This window comes from Haemaphysalis longicornis, unplaced genomic scaffold (assembly GCF_048455015.1).
Source record: "Haemaphysalis longicornis isolate Haplotype H1 unplaced genomic scaffold, Haemaphysalis longicornis Haplotype H1 scaffold_1, whole genome shotgun sequence".
NCBI lineage: Eukaryota > Metazoa > Arthropoda > Arachnida > Ixodida > Ixodidae > Haemaphysalis > Haemaphysalis longicornis.
This window is the reverse complement of record NW_027526203.1, coordinates 449,946,918-449,963,555: the sequence shown is the minus strand read 5'-3', so window position 1 is coordinate 449,963,555 and position 16,638 is coordinate 449,946,918. Positions and strand designations below refer to the sequence as shown.

The 16,638-nt window shown below is 50.5% G+C and overlaps 1 protein-coding gene across 1 annotated transcript in view; it reads right to left on the bottom strand.

Annotated features, from left to right (window-relative positions):
* Positions 1–16,638, bottom strand: part of LOC144155989 (uncharacterized) — a 60,872-nt gene that overhangs the window by 28,759 nt on the left and 15,475 nt on the right. Inside the window, exon 2 of the mRNA XM_077687741.1 lies at positions 2,589–3,029. Coding sequence (XP_077543867.1) covers positions 2,589–3,029 — 441 coding nt within the window. The remainder of the gene's footprint in view (positions 1–2,588; positions 3,030–16,638) is intronic.

Here is a 16,638-nt window from a genome sequence, read left to right as displayed (position 1 = left end):
AACCAACAACCGGAGGACAATTAGGGTAACAGAGTGGAAAACAAGAGATGGGTCTAGGAGAAGGGAAATGTCATTAACTAAATGGGGAGATGAGAACTCGAGGGATGAAATCGAGGGATGAAAACTCGAGCAGCGAAGGACAGGAACGATTTTAGTAGTTTGATAACTAATTAGAAGGAGTGTTCCGCCGGGTGCGCACAGGAAATGCCGGGCTTGTACCCACAAGGGAACAAAATCTCGCTTTTCTTACATCACGCTTTCGCATGCGCCATTTTAAAATGAGCCGATATCATTTTCGACCGCAGTTATGTGATCTTCTAAATATCATCATCACGATATCATATAGCGGCATCAACACGAGCATTACCAGCATAGCCCGAGCTCTGTCTCGTTCCGTTGAGAACACCATCTCTTGCAACGTCAGCCTTACGAGGACGATGGACAAGAGGAGAACCAAAGGCCAACCAGAAGGGATCCCTGCGGAGACCGCGAGGAAATGGAAGGCAGAGCTCGTTCCGGCAGACCCGGAACCCGTGGCCCTGACGCCCGTCAACCAGCGCTTTCTTCGACCGGCTTCGACGGGGCCAATCAAGGGACGGTGGAATCGCAACTACCGCGCGCACCTCGAGCGTCACTGGCCGCGGGGCCCCTGGAAACCGAGTTCTACGAACGCAGCCTACAAGCCTGCTGTACTGAGATTGCCGCGAAATGTAGCGGAGCGGTCGATTTCGACTGGGCCGTTCCAGACACCGGACGCAGTGACCGCCCGCAGATTAACCATGAAGCTGGCATCCCTGAAGAGCGGCAACATCGTCGTCTCTCACTCCCGGTATGTCCGGCATTAGCCACCGTGGAGTACAAGGGGCTGCACTGAAGCCTTACTAGTTTCCCGTTCTCGCCGCACCCACTTGGCTGAACTTTTGCATGGTTGATGTCAATGTCATGTCGCGGCAGACTTGACAAAAGCGACACACTTTGCATGCTTGGACGTCTTAAAACCAAACCGCATCCCGTGCATTTGGAATTTCTCACATTGTGTCTACATTTTTTGTATTTGTTGTAATAAACTCAAATTTTGATCTCGAAGCGGTGCGTTTTCAGTTACCCTTTCCGTCTTCAGGCTTTCTCATAGTTAACGGCTTATTGTAATCAGCAGGCACATGAGCGTCAATTTCGGATTCGTTTAAACCACTGAGTTTAAAAGGGCATGGCAGTGTTTCTGGCCGAACAAAGAAAAAACGCTACGTTTCACTCCGGCCATGAGGGGCACGCGCAAGCGCGTGAAGTCAGTAGTTCATGCTTTTGATTAGGCTGTTTGGGTGCCCCAACTACGGGGTATTGCCCGAAATCAGCATTCGCCGTTATAATGTGTTGGCCAATAACCCCACTGTGGGTTTCTGTTTGAGGGAATGTAACCCTCCTATAGGCTTCAGAGTGCACAATCAGGATGCGTAGGACGGACCCTGATTGCTAGTGCTTGCGCCTTGATTGATTGATTGATTGATTGATTGATTGATTGATTGATTGATTGATTGATTGATTGATTGATTGATTGATTGATTGATTGGTTGATTGATTGATTGATTGATTGATTGATTGATTGATTGATTGATTGATTGATTGATTGATTGATTGATTGATTGATTGATTGATTGATTGATTGATTGATTGATTGATTGATTGATTGATTGGTGCATGCTCCTACATCATCCATAGCAATGCGTGCTGCGGCGGCATACATTCGTGCGTAAAAGCGTCGTCCAATACAACAACGAGGGCATGTGTTACTCTCTCTGAAAGTAAGTGTAACTTTGCAATAATCACAGCAGCAGCTGTGCGCGTCAAACACTCCAAGGGCATCGTGATGACTATGCCCTTGAAGTGTGATGTCCTAGAATGCTGCATGCCAAAGAGCCGATAATTCGAGCTGCTTCACCAAAAATGACCTCAAATGCTCAAAGCGCACGCACTCTCTTCTTGGTCACTGGGTACGGCGATGAAAGAGGCGGGACGCCTCGTTGTTACCACGGCGGAGAAGGCATGCGGACGCGGCACACTGAGCTCTCGAAAACGCGGTGAAGTCGCTCACGTTTGATCAGCGAAGAAGAAGCTTGGGTGGCGGAATTTCCTGCATAATCCACATGGACAGAACCACGTGAAACGACACCGCCATTTTGCAAGATATCGTAAAGTGTCCGTGCTCCGGGCCTCGACAAAGTGAGCACAGGCCATCAGACCTTCACAAGACGACCAGGGCGAGGTCAGCGGGCTATGTGCTCCCTAGCGTCACTAAATAAAGGTTTTAGCTTATTTAGTGGCTCTAGTGCTCCCCAGTCGGCTCAGGCAAGCTTAATTGTTTGACATTTGTATCTTCGATTCCCTGTAGCATATTTGAGGACACTATACGGACGCAGAAATTTGAAGATGCTTTCCGCAGCTTTCTCCCCTGCACGTGCCAATGCTTCCAGCCCAGTTCCTCGCATGTGGCGCCTCACTTTACCGTATACGAGCACGGGACCGAATTATTTCCCCTTGGAATTCAGGACCAATCATGCAGGATGGCAGGATGCAGTGAAGCTGTCACTTGCCTGGCAGAGGGCGTCCTTGTCGAGCTGGATGCGCCTCCGCAGGACTGCGAGCAGCGCCTCGAGGCCCCTGGCCGTCTGCTCGGCAGGCTCCAACGTGTCCAGCAGCGTCTTGTTGCGGATGAGGCGCTCCTGGACCTGCGCTCGGCGCAGGCTCAGTTGGCGCTGGTGGGACGCCGTGCTGGGCGCCGGACCGCGACTCAGCGACACGCGTGCCTCGGAGCCCGCCGACAGCCTCATGGCACCGGCCTTGCAGCGCGACAGCAGGGCCTCCAGCTGGCCGCGCAGCGCCTCGCCCAGGTGCAGCAGCGGCGGGGCCTCGCCAGCCGCCGTCGCGGTGCCGGTGACCAGCCCGTGCTGGCCGAGGCCCTCCAGGGCCGCGTCCAGAGACTGCTTGCGGCTGCGCAGGTGCTGCCGAGCCCGGGGCTCTGCCTGCACCACCACCTGCCAACGCACGATGCATGGTGAATACCACGCTGCTCAGTGGCTAAGGCGTGGCCCTGTACAGCACAGGTAGCTTAGCGCCAACAGCGGCCATATTTGTAATGGCGACCAAAACCACCTTTGTGTCGAGATTTCGGCGCATAGCAAAGGTCTTGTTGGAGTGGTGCAGTGCAAATAGACGAAGGACAGCGGAAGAAAGCAAAAATTCCTGCTGACTCGCAACTCGCCCGTCCTGTACTTTTTTCCTCTGGTTGCTCTGTACCACTTCATCATGAACCCCAACCAACCCGCCCAACTATTTATTTTGTTGCAATGTAAAGATCACCACGTGGTCTAAATAAATGTACCGCTGCGGTGCGCCTCAATGTCCACGTATATACCTGTGGTGCGTTAAAGGCAAATTTAAATTTGAAGCGCAACCCCCACTCACCGCTACATGAACAAGGAACGTAACCCCCAACACCGTCTTATTCGTGCCGCATACTACACCAAGAAAATAAACCGCGATACCGACAGCCGCCACGTATTCACAGATGCCGCACTTCAAGATAACCTCGACGCGGTCGCCTTCATCACTTCAGGGGGTACTTACTACTCCATCGCTCGGCGCTGCACCTCCCCAGAAGAAGCCGAACTTCTCGCCATCGCGTTTTCCGCTGCTGACAACTTTTCCCCCTTCCGCGCGACCAATATCTACACCGATTACAAGTCAGCATGCTACCACCCGGCTCAGCGTCTCGCCTTCTCATGCGCACTCTTCCTCTTCAAGAACATTCAAATCAAATCAAATCAAATCAAGTTTTATTTTTCAACATTGGTACAGTGGACAATGTTTACAGTCACTCTGGCAAGAAGCTGTAGAGACAGCTTGACGGGGCCAGAGTGGCGGTGCAGCTGCGGCAACTTTGGTAGGAAACAACACATTAAATAGAAACAACATTACTATACACTGAACAATCATAGAAAATCATCTTTGGGAAATATAAAACATATTGCGGAAAACGTTACTAAGAAGAGCAAAAAAAAAGAACAAAAAAGAACAAAAAACATTGTTAATAAGAACATCACTACAATTTATCGTTAAAAATTAGAGAGTGCAATTCTTTGCGACTAAACCTATCACATTCAGCAGTATGTGGGTGCAAGCGGTTTAGCATCACAGGAATGTTGTGACTAAGTGACTGTAAGTAGTAATCGGTGCGACGCCGAGGAACCACATATTTATTTCGTTCACGAGTTCGACCTGTTTCAGTTCGCAATGATAAACCTGATAATTCAACAAGAAAAGCATGGTGGGCAGTGCTCGAAAAATGAAGATAATACAAGAGGTGGTACTTATACAGATTCTGAATGTTGATTATGTTGTGTTGTTCGAATAACTGTTTGGTGGGATGCAGATACGGAACATTGCTAATGCATCGGATTGCTTTTTTTTCAAGTAGTAGGAGGGTATTAATGTTCTTTTTAGTGGTCGTGCCCCAAACTAAAGTGCAATAATTCAAGTGAGATCTGAAAAGGGCGTTGTAAATTTGGAATTTAACACTTACTGGAAAAATGTCACGACAACGATATAGCGCACCAACAGCAGAGGATAACTTTTTGGCTAACAATTCAATATGAGAGTTTCATGTCATGCGTTGCGCGAATACCACCCCCAAGATTTTATGCTCTTTTACAATATCGATGCGTGATGAACCCAGGTATAGTTCATTACTAATATGTATACGTTTGTTCTTTGCTGTAAATATTATAACCTTTGATTTCTTAAAGTTGATTTTTAAACTATTTTGGTTAGACCAGTCGAGCAATTTGGACAGAACAAAATTTGCGCGCGAAAAAAGGTTCATAGTACTGTCACTAGTAATAAATGGGCTGGTATCATCGGCGTACAAAACGAATTCAGTTTTTTCATCAGTATTTACAATATCGTTCACATACACATTGAATAAAAAGGGGCCTAGAACACTGCCCTGTGGAACTCCAAACAGTATATTTTGAAACGAAGATGGATAACCATTCATAACAACAGATTGCATGCGATCGGTCAGATAAGACTTCAGCAAAAGGTGTGGCACTCCACGCACGCCATACCGATATAATTTTTTTAGAAGTGTTTCATGACTAATAGAGTCGAAAGCCTTGCTGTAATCGACGAAAACGCCCAGAGTTGGGTTATCCAATTCTATATTTTTCAAAACTATTTCTTTTTGCATAAGCAGTGCGGATTCCGTAGAACATCCCTTGCGGAAGCCATGTTGGCGAGGTGATAACATTTTGTGTTTTGAAAAGAAAGATTCTAGACGTGAAATAATGATTTTTTCCAGGCCTTTCGAAAATACCGGGAGAACAGAAATCGGCCTGTAATTGGTGGGAACATTTTTATCTCCTGCCTTGTATATTGCTGAAACTCTTGCTCGTTTCATTTTTGAGGGGAAGCAACCAGATTATAAACAGAGATTGAAAATGTGTACAAGGGACGGGCATATGCAATCGAGGACATATTTGACTGGCCTAATTTGAATGTTGTCGGTATCAGTGGCTTTACTGTTTTTCAGGGAAAGAAATGTGCGATGAACTTCACTGTAATCAGTTGGCAATAAAAACAGAGTTTCCGAGGCGGTTAAGCCGAGAGTACACGGTTCAGCTGAAGGAAGCGTGGTATCTGCAATTGAACTGATAAAATGCCTATTGAAATGTTCAGAGAGCGAAGTGCGTGAAAGGACCGCGCCGTCTACAGTAATCTCGCGCATGTCGGTTGGGTTTCTGCGCATGCCAAGAGCGTCATTTATAATTTTCCATGTGTAATCCGGTCGGTGTGACGCGTCAGAAAACAATTGTTGATAGTAGTGAGCCTTCGCTTTTCGCAGCTCAGATGTTAAGCGATTTCTGAGTTTTCCAAGTGCACCGTACCCAAGGGCCTTCCAAGTGCACTGTACCCCTGGTCACGCAGGCGTTGCAGGGAACGAACACGCTAGTCAGCTTGCCCGCGAAGCTCTCCTACGGGCCCCTGTCGACGCTCGCGACACAAATTCTTGTCCTCCCCCTCCGCTCCCCACCTTAGCAGACCCTCTAAGCATCCGTCGCATGTTCCCTCTTCTCCCCTCCAGGCTTACCCGTCGCGATCAAGTAGACATTCGGCAGGCTCAAACATTTACACTGCACACGCCAACGCGGCTCCATTTATACCAACGTACGCCAGAAACCCCTGTCCCACTCTGTCCCGCCCCCCCCCCCCCCCCTGCCCTATTCCAGCTACCCAGGACCACATTTTGTGGGAGTCCAACCCTACACAGCCACACAATTTCACCGGAGAGTGACTGGCTGTTGCGGCAAATCTCAAGGAACAACGGGAACTGGCGGCCCACATCATCAGGACCCTCAGCGACTGCCTGGATCGACGCAGCTGATTCCTCCCTATCATCCCGCGACTAATAAAGTTCTATCTATCTATTCGCGATGCACCTTGAAAGATTGGCAAAATAGTCCCCTTCGATTCATGCCTAAGAAAAAGAGAAGGCGACAGAGAGTACATGCAATACTAAAAGCAAAAGCGAGCACGCTATAGATTTAGGAACTGCCTCCGGCGAATGACGATTTCATTTGAAGAACGTCGCTATTGTTGAAAAGGCCGGTCCTCGTCTGTCCAGGGAGCCGTCCGAAACCTTTTGGAGTAGTGGATCGAGCTGCTCAAAACCAGCCAGGAAGGGCGCCGGTCGCTAACAAGCGGAAATTTAATCCGGGTGGGGCAGAAGCCAAGGTAATAACAAAAAAAAATGCAGACACTCGCAAGCGGGAATTGTGAGATAAATTTGTAAGCCACGTTTCCAAGCACTGAGAAACTCTAAAGTCGGCTTCACCACTATAAAGAGGTGCATTGTTTAGAAGACTTACTTAATTTTTCATATCAGCTGTCGGATCACAAAGTAGGCGAGGCACTGGGGCCTTTATTAAATACCTCCATACCCACCGCAACGGCTCAGTGACTAAAGTGTTGTGGCGCTGAGCCCAAGGACGCGGGATCGCTCCCGGCGGCGCGGCCGTTTTTCTCATCCAGGAGAGAGACGAAAAACTGGCACAGCTTGCACTAGTGGTGCAAGGCTGAAGAAACACCACAGCTGGAGTTCAACGTATAGCTTCTCCCCGCACTGACGGCGGATCACAGGAGAGAGGGAGCAGCCGGACCCCAGCAGTGCAAAGCCGTTTTGGACGGTACTGCAAAACAAAGACCATTAAAGAGTGTACGGTGTTTTATTCAGAAGCAATCGTTGTCATATCCTTCGCCGTCGTCTTCCGACGGCCCAGCCGTGTGGGGCAAATCCTCTTGTAGCGTCCTCGCCTCGCTAGGCCTCCACTTCTTCGTTGGCTGGGCCGGTGGCCGTCTCCACATGTGGATTGTGCGCCGAAGGCGGCAGCTCCTCATGTGGCGTAAGCCTACGCAAAAGCCTTGACGACGCCGGGTGGTCGCCGTGAGGCACGCGCTCACGTGCGCTGGGTATTTTTTCATTGCGAAGCCGTGCATGTCTAACCTGGCGTGTCCTCGAGTATTTCCTGTGACCCGCTGCCCCGGCGTATCAGTTTGTGCACATATCTTTAAAACGCTGGCAAACCCAGAAATTGTGGACCTTGGGTACAAGATTCCTCCTCAGGCCGTAAAATTTCCAGTAAAAGAAAAAAGGAGCCGCTAACTACAGCGCCTCTAAGTCCATTTGTTTTTATTCCGCTCCCCAGAAAAGGTACGCAATGGCGGCCATTTTTCTCCCTCCTCATCCGCCAGTCTCGCTTCCACCCCTCGTAACCCGCCGTGGTGGCTCCGAGGCTAAGGCGTTGTGCTGCTGAGCCCAAAGATGCGGGTTCGATTCCCGGCCGCTTTTATGATGGAGGCGGAAAGCGAAAACCCCCGTGTGTTCGAGATTTCGGCGCACGTTAGAGATCCCCTGCAGGTAGTCATCGTTCGAGGCGTTCGCCCTATTGGGAAGCAGGTCATACCCCGGTTAGTGAGGAGAAGGCCACGATGATGGCCCTCACGTTGTCCCATGACGTATGTTCATGCGGATTTTTTTTTAGTCCATGGGCACACATCATACTTTAAAAATAAGTTTTGGTACCCGAAAGATCATACGCTAGTGGAATAAGCGAGATTCATAAGGGAGTTGTCGGCAGTTTTTTTTTTTTTTTTCTCCTTTCTTTTTTCACCTTACGCGCTTCGCCTCAGACGGATAAAGTCGCGCTGAGGGAGGAGCAATGGCTTAGTGATACGGACAGACAAACTTGTCGCTGAAGCCAGGCATATACCGCATTTTGTGAGAAACTGCTAGAACAAGCGGCAGCCATAAACTTAAACACCACCCCTGTAGCACAGGGATACCACGGCATTGCATAACGCAAAAAGAAAGCTCCCCTGCACAAACGGTACACCGGATGGATTATTCAACACCAAAGAGAGGTGTGTGCCAGGCATGCCTCTCTGTTATTATGTTATAACTATGGGGCGGTCAAATGTAATTCAAGGGGTATTCCAATGTAATAATAAAATCTGTGCACATAGCGGTGACGCTTTGGCTTATAAAGAAGTGTGCTGTAATCAAGACGCGTTTTAGATTTATTCGCGTATTTGTAGGCACCGTTTCGCCTTTAGCTCTGCACTTATAGGTATAAGGTCAAATGGTACACTACCGATCAATCGCAGGGGTGTTTTATCCATAACAAGTCAAGGCCGGCATATAAGGCAAGCACGTTTTTACGAATTTGGTTTGTCGTATTCAATGTCCTTCCGCGCCCGTGCACATAGCATTCACAATCGCAAAAAATCACACAGGCACCGGCAGGATTCGAGCCTGTGTCTGATAGACCAGACTGAGTTAGCGTCAGTAGCCTTACCCATTGGCTACGACCGTGAATTAATACCCGAGGTTCTTACTCCCTGGCCTGTAACGGTGCGGAGTACCTTAGGACCTCCCGAAGCCCGCCCGCGTCCATCCGTGCGCACACCCCCATCAAGTGAAAATGAAGCGAAATTCGATTTGAGTCGTGAGTTGCAGTTTAATTTAGGGATTACTCAAGGTGCAACTCACGGCTGAAGTCGAATGACGGTCGGGGCGCAAATCGGATGTCACTCGGGGCGCATCTTGGATGTCATCCCGAGACCCCGTACTCCGCACCTTCGACATCATCTACGGAGTGGAGATGCTGCCATTTTTATTTCTCGTTTCTCAGTTGATTGATTGTAGGGTTTATCGCGCCGACGCAACGCAGGCGATAAGGCGCGCCGTAGTGGAGGGCTCCGGATTAAAATTGGCCACCGGATCTCGTACACACGACGTTTTTGCTTTTCGCCTCCATCAGATGAGCGTCCGCCGCGGCCGGGAATCGAACCCGCGGCCTCGTGCTCAGCAGCGCAACGCCTTGCCACTGAGCCACCGCGGCGGGTAGTTCTCGTTTCTCTAAATATTAATTCAACGGGTAGGATAAATGAAGCTCTCATGAACGGTGCACGACTATTGTTTTGGATGCCTTCAAGGCAACAAAGTGAGCTGAAATAGGCCAGGTGAACAGGTGGGACCAACAATGGCATCCCGGTGGTACAACACTTTCTCCCCGGCAGCAAACTCGCCGTGCCCGGTCAAAAATAGCGGATACCGGCGCATGAGCTTCACCGTGGCCGCACATGGTGAAGCTCGTGCGAGGCGCCGCTGCGCATGCTCGGACGCTCTTGGAAAGACGCCCATGAATCCAGCGCGCGCAACAAAGGGCGCGCGAACTTCAAAGCGGGCGCCGTCAGCGCGGACAGCGATAGCGACGTATACAAAGGACCGCCTTCCGAGGGCGTTCGCCGTTTCAATCGGCCGTGAACAAAGAAACGTTTAACCGTGAATAAGCGGGCGAGTTCTCGGTTCTAGTTTCGCCCCACGCGGCGGCCAGGTGCCGGCCGCCTTAATTGATATCTAACCCAATTCGTATATGGTAGGCGCGCGCCGGGCCATCTGCAGGGGGATCACTTTTGGCGCCAGGACTGGTTTTGCTTTCCAGCCACGGCGAGGAAAATGAGCGACGCCCTTGGAGTGCGCCGCGGAGCGGCCCGGGCCTGCGTGTCCAGCTATCGCGGGTGACCGAATGGGTTGGACGTGCCCGTGTCTTTATCGGGGGGCAGCTGCATTTTCACACAGGACTCACGACAGCCGTTTTCAGGCCACGCACACACACGCACACAAAAGAAAAAACACATAAACACTGAAGAAGCTGTAGGGTTAAAAGGACACCGAAGAGAATTCGGCCGGTGAAGTCTTATTTGTGGCTGCGCAGTGCAGTTCAACCCGTGTTTGACTATCTGACCATTAGTTAGCCATTTGACGGAAGTTCTGTCCTATAATGGGCGTCTGAAGAGGAAACATGCGGCGTTGGCGGTCGCCGCACCAATTACCGCAGAGTGACGTCACGCTGGTTTGCGATGTATTGTCATGCTATCACAGCCTTCATACACAAACTACATTGCTTACTATGACACCACAACGGAAGAGTCACTGTCGGCGACACAGTCAAGCGCTTCGGCCCCCCACCTAGCGTGGACGTTTGGGAACGGCCACGTGAGGGGCCGTGGAAATTCGAAAACGGGCTCGCGCGGCTTGTGCGCAGGCTGTAGTTGCGTGAGGAACCCCGCGCCCGTCATGAGCGGAGGAGAAAAAAAAAACGCCGAGGGTCAGCAGCTATCACAAGCAAGCGGAGCAACCGATGTAGGACAGGTGTCCATAAATAATCACAGCGCGAAAGACGGGACAGACCACAGGACAGCGCCTGTCCTGTGGTTATTCTTGTGTCCCGTCTTTCGCGCTGTGATTGTTAGGAGCAACCGATGTTCAGGGAGATTGTATTAAAATAATTCAATGTTTTCACGGAAAGATAGGATCGGTCTCTACGCCGTCTATTTAGATACGATGTTCGAGATGCAGAAATGCAGCTTCTCTATTGTTGTCGTTGGTTCCGGTAGAAGCATCGCCAGTTGGGGCACGCCTTAGTACTGGAAATACAGTATGCTATGGAGTGCAGCCTTCTTGGTGAACTTGCAGGTTTTCGGGCGAAAAGTTTCAAAGAAAGTTCCGAGGGGAAAAAAAAAATCCAAACGATGAGTTTGTCTGTTTGCCTGTCTGCACGATAACCCAACCGCAAGAAGGGGCTGAAATCGATGCCGATTGGGATTTTGCCAAATTGGCAAGTATAGTTTGTCTTCAGAGATTTCCCACGGCCTTACCGCAGCCGGTTCGCGTATTAATGAAGAAAGAAGGAAGCACAGCGTGATGATTGGCTTCCAAACTGGTGCGGACCTGACGACGTCGGCCAGCTGGGAGCCCGGAAACAGCGCGCTCCGCACGGTACTCAGTAAAGCGATACGCCGCGCTGCCTGACCGATATCAGCCGCTGTTCTCACGCGGTCGCCTTCGCGTGATCCCATCCACATGCTGATGATGCACGTCATTTTGCGCTCTCCCATTCTTTTCGCTCGCGCGTGACACGGCAGCGCACATCCTGTGCGGCGGCGGGTAGTGCATCCTTCCTCGTCAGCGAGGCAGCCAGCTGTCAGCTCGACCATGCTCGACGAAGCTCTTGGCCGCCGTCGCTTGCACGTACCCGCTGTCCACTAGCTGCTTTCTGCTTCGCTCTCATTCGTCCTGACCTGCTATCGACACCCAACCCAAATGGGAGCAGTAATTCGGAAAATAATTACTATTAAATCAGCCTTGTGGCTTTTACAGGTTTTAATTAGCATCCACCCCCCCCCCACCCCCCTACGGCTGCTATGCCCGCCGGCTACAAATTTTCCGAGCACGCCCCTTCGATGGCGCCTATTTGCGAGGAGCCACTATTTAGCACACACTCGTCTTTTCCTGGTTCAATTCGGTCTGCGTAAACCTCACCCCTTGAGTACACGGACAGAGCGATGACATCAGCGCGAGCGTCGTATCGCGGCCACCTTTCGCGCCGAAACTGGGCGACCTTTTTCACTGGGCAAATCCAGCATCGCCAAGCGCTGCAGGGAACGACGCTTGAGTCAGCCGGAGAGCGCACACACGCGCTTGCGCACACACAGAGACGAATGCGAGCGCGGCAGAATGCTGCAGCCGGCTGGGCGGGGGTCAGACACGTAATGAGTCGCTGTGACCGGAGGCAACGACCAAGGCGGTCCCCGAAAAGGAGGCCGGGACGGGCCGGACTCGGAGAGCGACCCTCTAACGACCCAGAGACCAGCGTTGCGCTATCTGCCAGCGCATACGCTCTGTTCGTAGCGTGGATGTCAGCCCGCTCCAAACACGACATCAGTCTTATCGATGCATGATGACCGCAAATCACTCATCGTACATAGGCATTTGTTTAAGAACACTAATTTGCGGTGCGCCAAAACTGAGGTCCCTGAAGAATGTTATACGCATAAATAAATGAGCAGAAACGGAATTCGCAATGATTCGGGAACGCGAACCAGTTGGGCAGGTGATCACTTTTTGTGAATAGATCAGCAACGAACGCCGCCAGCTCATGCCGAGTGCGAATAATTTCTCTCGAATAGAGAAGCCGGTCGACCAATCGAAAGACGTTCCGAGCCATCAAAACGCGCCTTCCCTTTCGCCATTGTCTAAGGAAGTTAACTCGCATCTGATGGCAAGTGGGTGATTGCAACGCATGCAGTTCCCATTAATCGCGGGGCGATTGAATTCTGATTGGTCCGAGGCTTTTATAAGCGCAACATTGTTGTCAACATTTTGCGTACGGTTGCTTTCCCCAAGAAGTCTTGACGCTATGCCAGTCGCGTTGGGGCGCTCCGAGGATGAACCCGCCCCTCCGCTTTACCACAAGTGTGAACCGGTGTTCTCGCGCTGGCACACGAGCGCTCTTTCGCCGCATCCTGAAGCAGCGCATGCAGTGTTACGTGAATTGTGTCAGGGCCTCGCCGAGATCATCCGTGCGAGTTTGCGGGGATGAACGATCTTACATCACGAACGCTGTTCCCAAGAAATACGGCTTCACGCGCGTTTCCTTCTTGGCAATCAATTGCGCCGGCGGCCAGGGCAGGGATTCACGTCTGACCGCGCGTGCGTAACGCGCTCTTCCGGAGCTTTGTGCTCGAAGCTCGACAATTACTGTAATGCATCCCGCAGTCGAACAAAAGGCCGCCCAAGCACGCTCGATTAACGGTGTCCCAGGGCGGGCGCCTAATGAGCTGCACGACCACCGGCATGCCTGAAGGGTTTCCTACAAGGCTAAAAAAAAAACGGGGCCGGCTACTGGCGCGAAAACAGCCGTTCGCTGATAAGCATCCCGAGCGCTTTAAGCGTTTTCAACCAGGTTATGTACCCGATAGTTGCGCGCATCGCGGCTCAAGGAAGTTCGACAGGCGCCGACATGAAAGGACACTACACGTACCCGGGTCGAAACAGTGCCTCGCAGGTCTTCGATACTGGGTACTTTCGATATATTCCACTGGCGAAACTATCTGACCATGGCCCGCTCTTTCATGACGACGTAAGCTCGCGACCGCACTTTCTTCAATTGGATGTCTATGAGGGATGTCCAACATATGATCCTTATAATGCTCACCGTTGAGGCAAATCATTTGTGAAGTCGCATCACAGCTTATTGCATGGTATGCTGCTGCACGTCTTTCGCGTGATAGCGTTGTGTGTCCGTCTCTAAATTGAGAGCCCCCGTGGAACGAGCAGGCCGCCAGTGCAGCGAGCACTGGGTGATTCGGCAGAGCAGCTAAAACGTTCTTTTATAAAACCCAGTGAAGTATGAGAATAATAATAAAGACAAACTCCTGGTTACCAAACGATGCCCAGTGTCGCCTGTAAGGACGAGTTCTTCTTTGACCTGAAAGGCATCCCAAAGTTTTTGTGCTTACAGCGGGGTACGATACTCCTGACTTCCGCGAACAGACTGCATGATCATCAAGGTGATCGGAAAGCTGGTTGGCCACATTGGCAGTATTTCATTTCGCCACTCCTGTAGCGAAGGGATGCGCTCAAACGTGAAATTGAACAGCAATTCGCACTAACACGCCCGAATCTCCTCACAGTGCGTCCTCGAGCCGGCGCAGTAAGACGCCCGAATACCGCTGCACGCAAGTTTGAACGTGACCGGCCCGCATAGCAGATCAGAGCACCGCCGCTCGCCTGTGGCCATTTTTAAGTCACGCGGAGCGATCGGGAACGCCTTTGTCTCGCCCGGCCGGGCTCGTTCGGGGCCAGAAACGAGCGCCTACTGCAGCCGCGTGCACGCTTATCGGCCATCTACGCTTGTCAGCTGCCAAATGAGCGGGAATCCGCCACGGTAGCTGCTCATCCCGAGTGAATCACCGGCCGATACAGAAGCGAGCTAAACGCGCGTCTTGGGCAGCGGATGCGGATATTGACTATCCGTAACAATAGGGTAGCCTGACGGCGCATATTTACCTAACGTGCCGAAGGGCATGTCGCTCGCCGGACCAGTCTTGAATGGGACGAGAAAAAATTTGGCCTGAGTGAGTCATACGGGTCAACAGGGTTTTTGCTGATGGCGAGCAGTCGGCTGTTGATGGGGGTTTATGCGTGCATTTCATGGCTGTCAACGTGTTCAAGCTGTTTTTATATGTCAATCCTGCCTTGGAGAATCCCGACAGGCTTATCGGCATTCATGCTGAATTTTTGCGCAGCGTAAGACTAGGACAGATAGAACAAGGGACACGAAGACCAGCGAAGACCAGCTTATCGGCGTCACTTTTGCCATCCTTTTTTTAGCCGATTGTAACTCCCCTTCTCCCGTACCTACGTATACAACGAGCACTTCAACAAGTGTCTGGAAGCAAACGCACGGCATAAAAGGTGTCGATTTGAACTATTAGCACTTTATCGGCAGACTTTTAAGAGAACAAATGATCGATTAATCGGCTGGGTACCCTTACATAAAAATAAAAATACCTTATTTTGGTCGCTGTTTTTCCTGTCACGTGGCTGGCATATTGAGGTTGAAGTTATGTCTGACTTTTATAGCAAGTTCGTCCAGCTGCGCAGGCAAAAAGTTTGTATTTATCAAGCAATGGAGGGCTTCCCTGGGCAGTGCACCTTCGTGCAGAGTACGATGACTGCTAGCAGATGCCATGGTGTCCCGGAATGAGCACACCTTCCACGCGGCAATGAACGTAACAACACTGTTTGCTCGCTTCAATAAATATTTATTCAGTCAATCAATTATGCAACAGTGTGTTTATCGGATTGTTAACATATACTTGAGACGATTTAAACACATCATCGTATGTCGGTGATATTTGTATCATCCGCACTGGAATAAGAAACCTCGGCACTCGACCTCACTGCATGCAGAATAATCGTCGGTTGCTTAGGTATATCGGAGCTTATAAAATGCTAAAACTGTGAATTCCAGCTTTCTTATTTTCTGAACCATCTTGACGACCTTATAGTCATTGAACTTCTCGAAAAAAAAATTGCATTTCCTCGTCTTTCCTTGTTATCAGCTTTGGGTATTGATCTCTGCAATCTCTGGACATACGTCCATCGTTTCCTGATGCGACGTAAGGCGGGTTACTTGAACGCTAGAATTGTCCCAGACATGTTCGCGCAGAATTTCGAGATGGCATTCCTGCATCATGTTGCCCACGTGACTTGAACAAATTTACTTGTTGAAAAATTAATCGAAGGACATTGCGTAAGCTTTGATTGCCAAAATCGATAGAGCAGGAAGGCAGCCGAAATGTGTATAGAGCAATTTTTGCGACGCAAGTGTAACCTTATCAAGTTGACGTCTGTCGGCCCAGGAATTTAGCGTGAAAGCGCGGCATCCTGTATCAGCATGCAGTCTGGTAATGCAGAAGAAAGAAACGCTTCAAGCGATACCAAATCACGTGGCTCGATGATGGGCTTTACGTTTGTCCTGGTATGGTATCAACACCCTTTCCCTTGTGCGGGCGCGCCGCCCCTTTGTCAGCACTCTATACGAGTGTTCTGACTTGCGACAGCGATTTGTCGGTGATTCATGAAAGTCGCAGGTAGCACGTGGGGCATAGGCTCAATTTTCACGCCCTCGGATCGTGTCATCTTGCTGATAGGGGTTCACGTCGAGGACAATGGCCAGCTCTCATCGACCATTCATGGGAAGCAAGAAAGCATATCGATAGTTTCCTTACGGAGCCTGTGGTAACATTGTTATCTGCGCGTAGCTGCAAGTGATATGCATATACTTCACGTGCGAGTTTTCGCGTGTCTTTTGTCTGGGGCTTTCCGTTAGTTTTCAAGGGTATACATTGTTGGAGTAATATTGCGCAAAAGAACGCTCGGTTGACTGAACCCGCCGCGATAACCCAGCCTGATCCATTCACTTTACGGGCGCTATGCAAACAGGCCGGTCACTATTGTTCTTGCTCCAATCACGCTCACAGACGATCATCGCATCCTGCCGAATGAATAATTAGCATGCTCGAAATCCCACGCGATTGTAGCATTATCAGTTGCCCGTTTGAGCAGTCACGATGTGCGGGGTCCCCACATTTCATTCACACCGTTTTGTTTTCACGGAAAGCGTTTTTCAAGATTGCGGCAGCCTCTATGAATTGAAATTTGCACAACACAGCAAG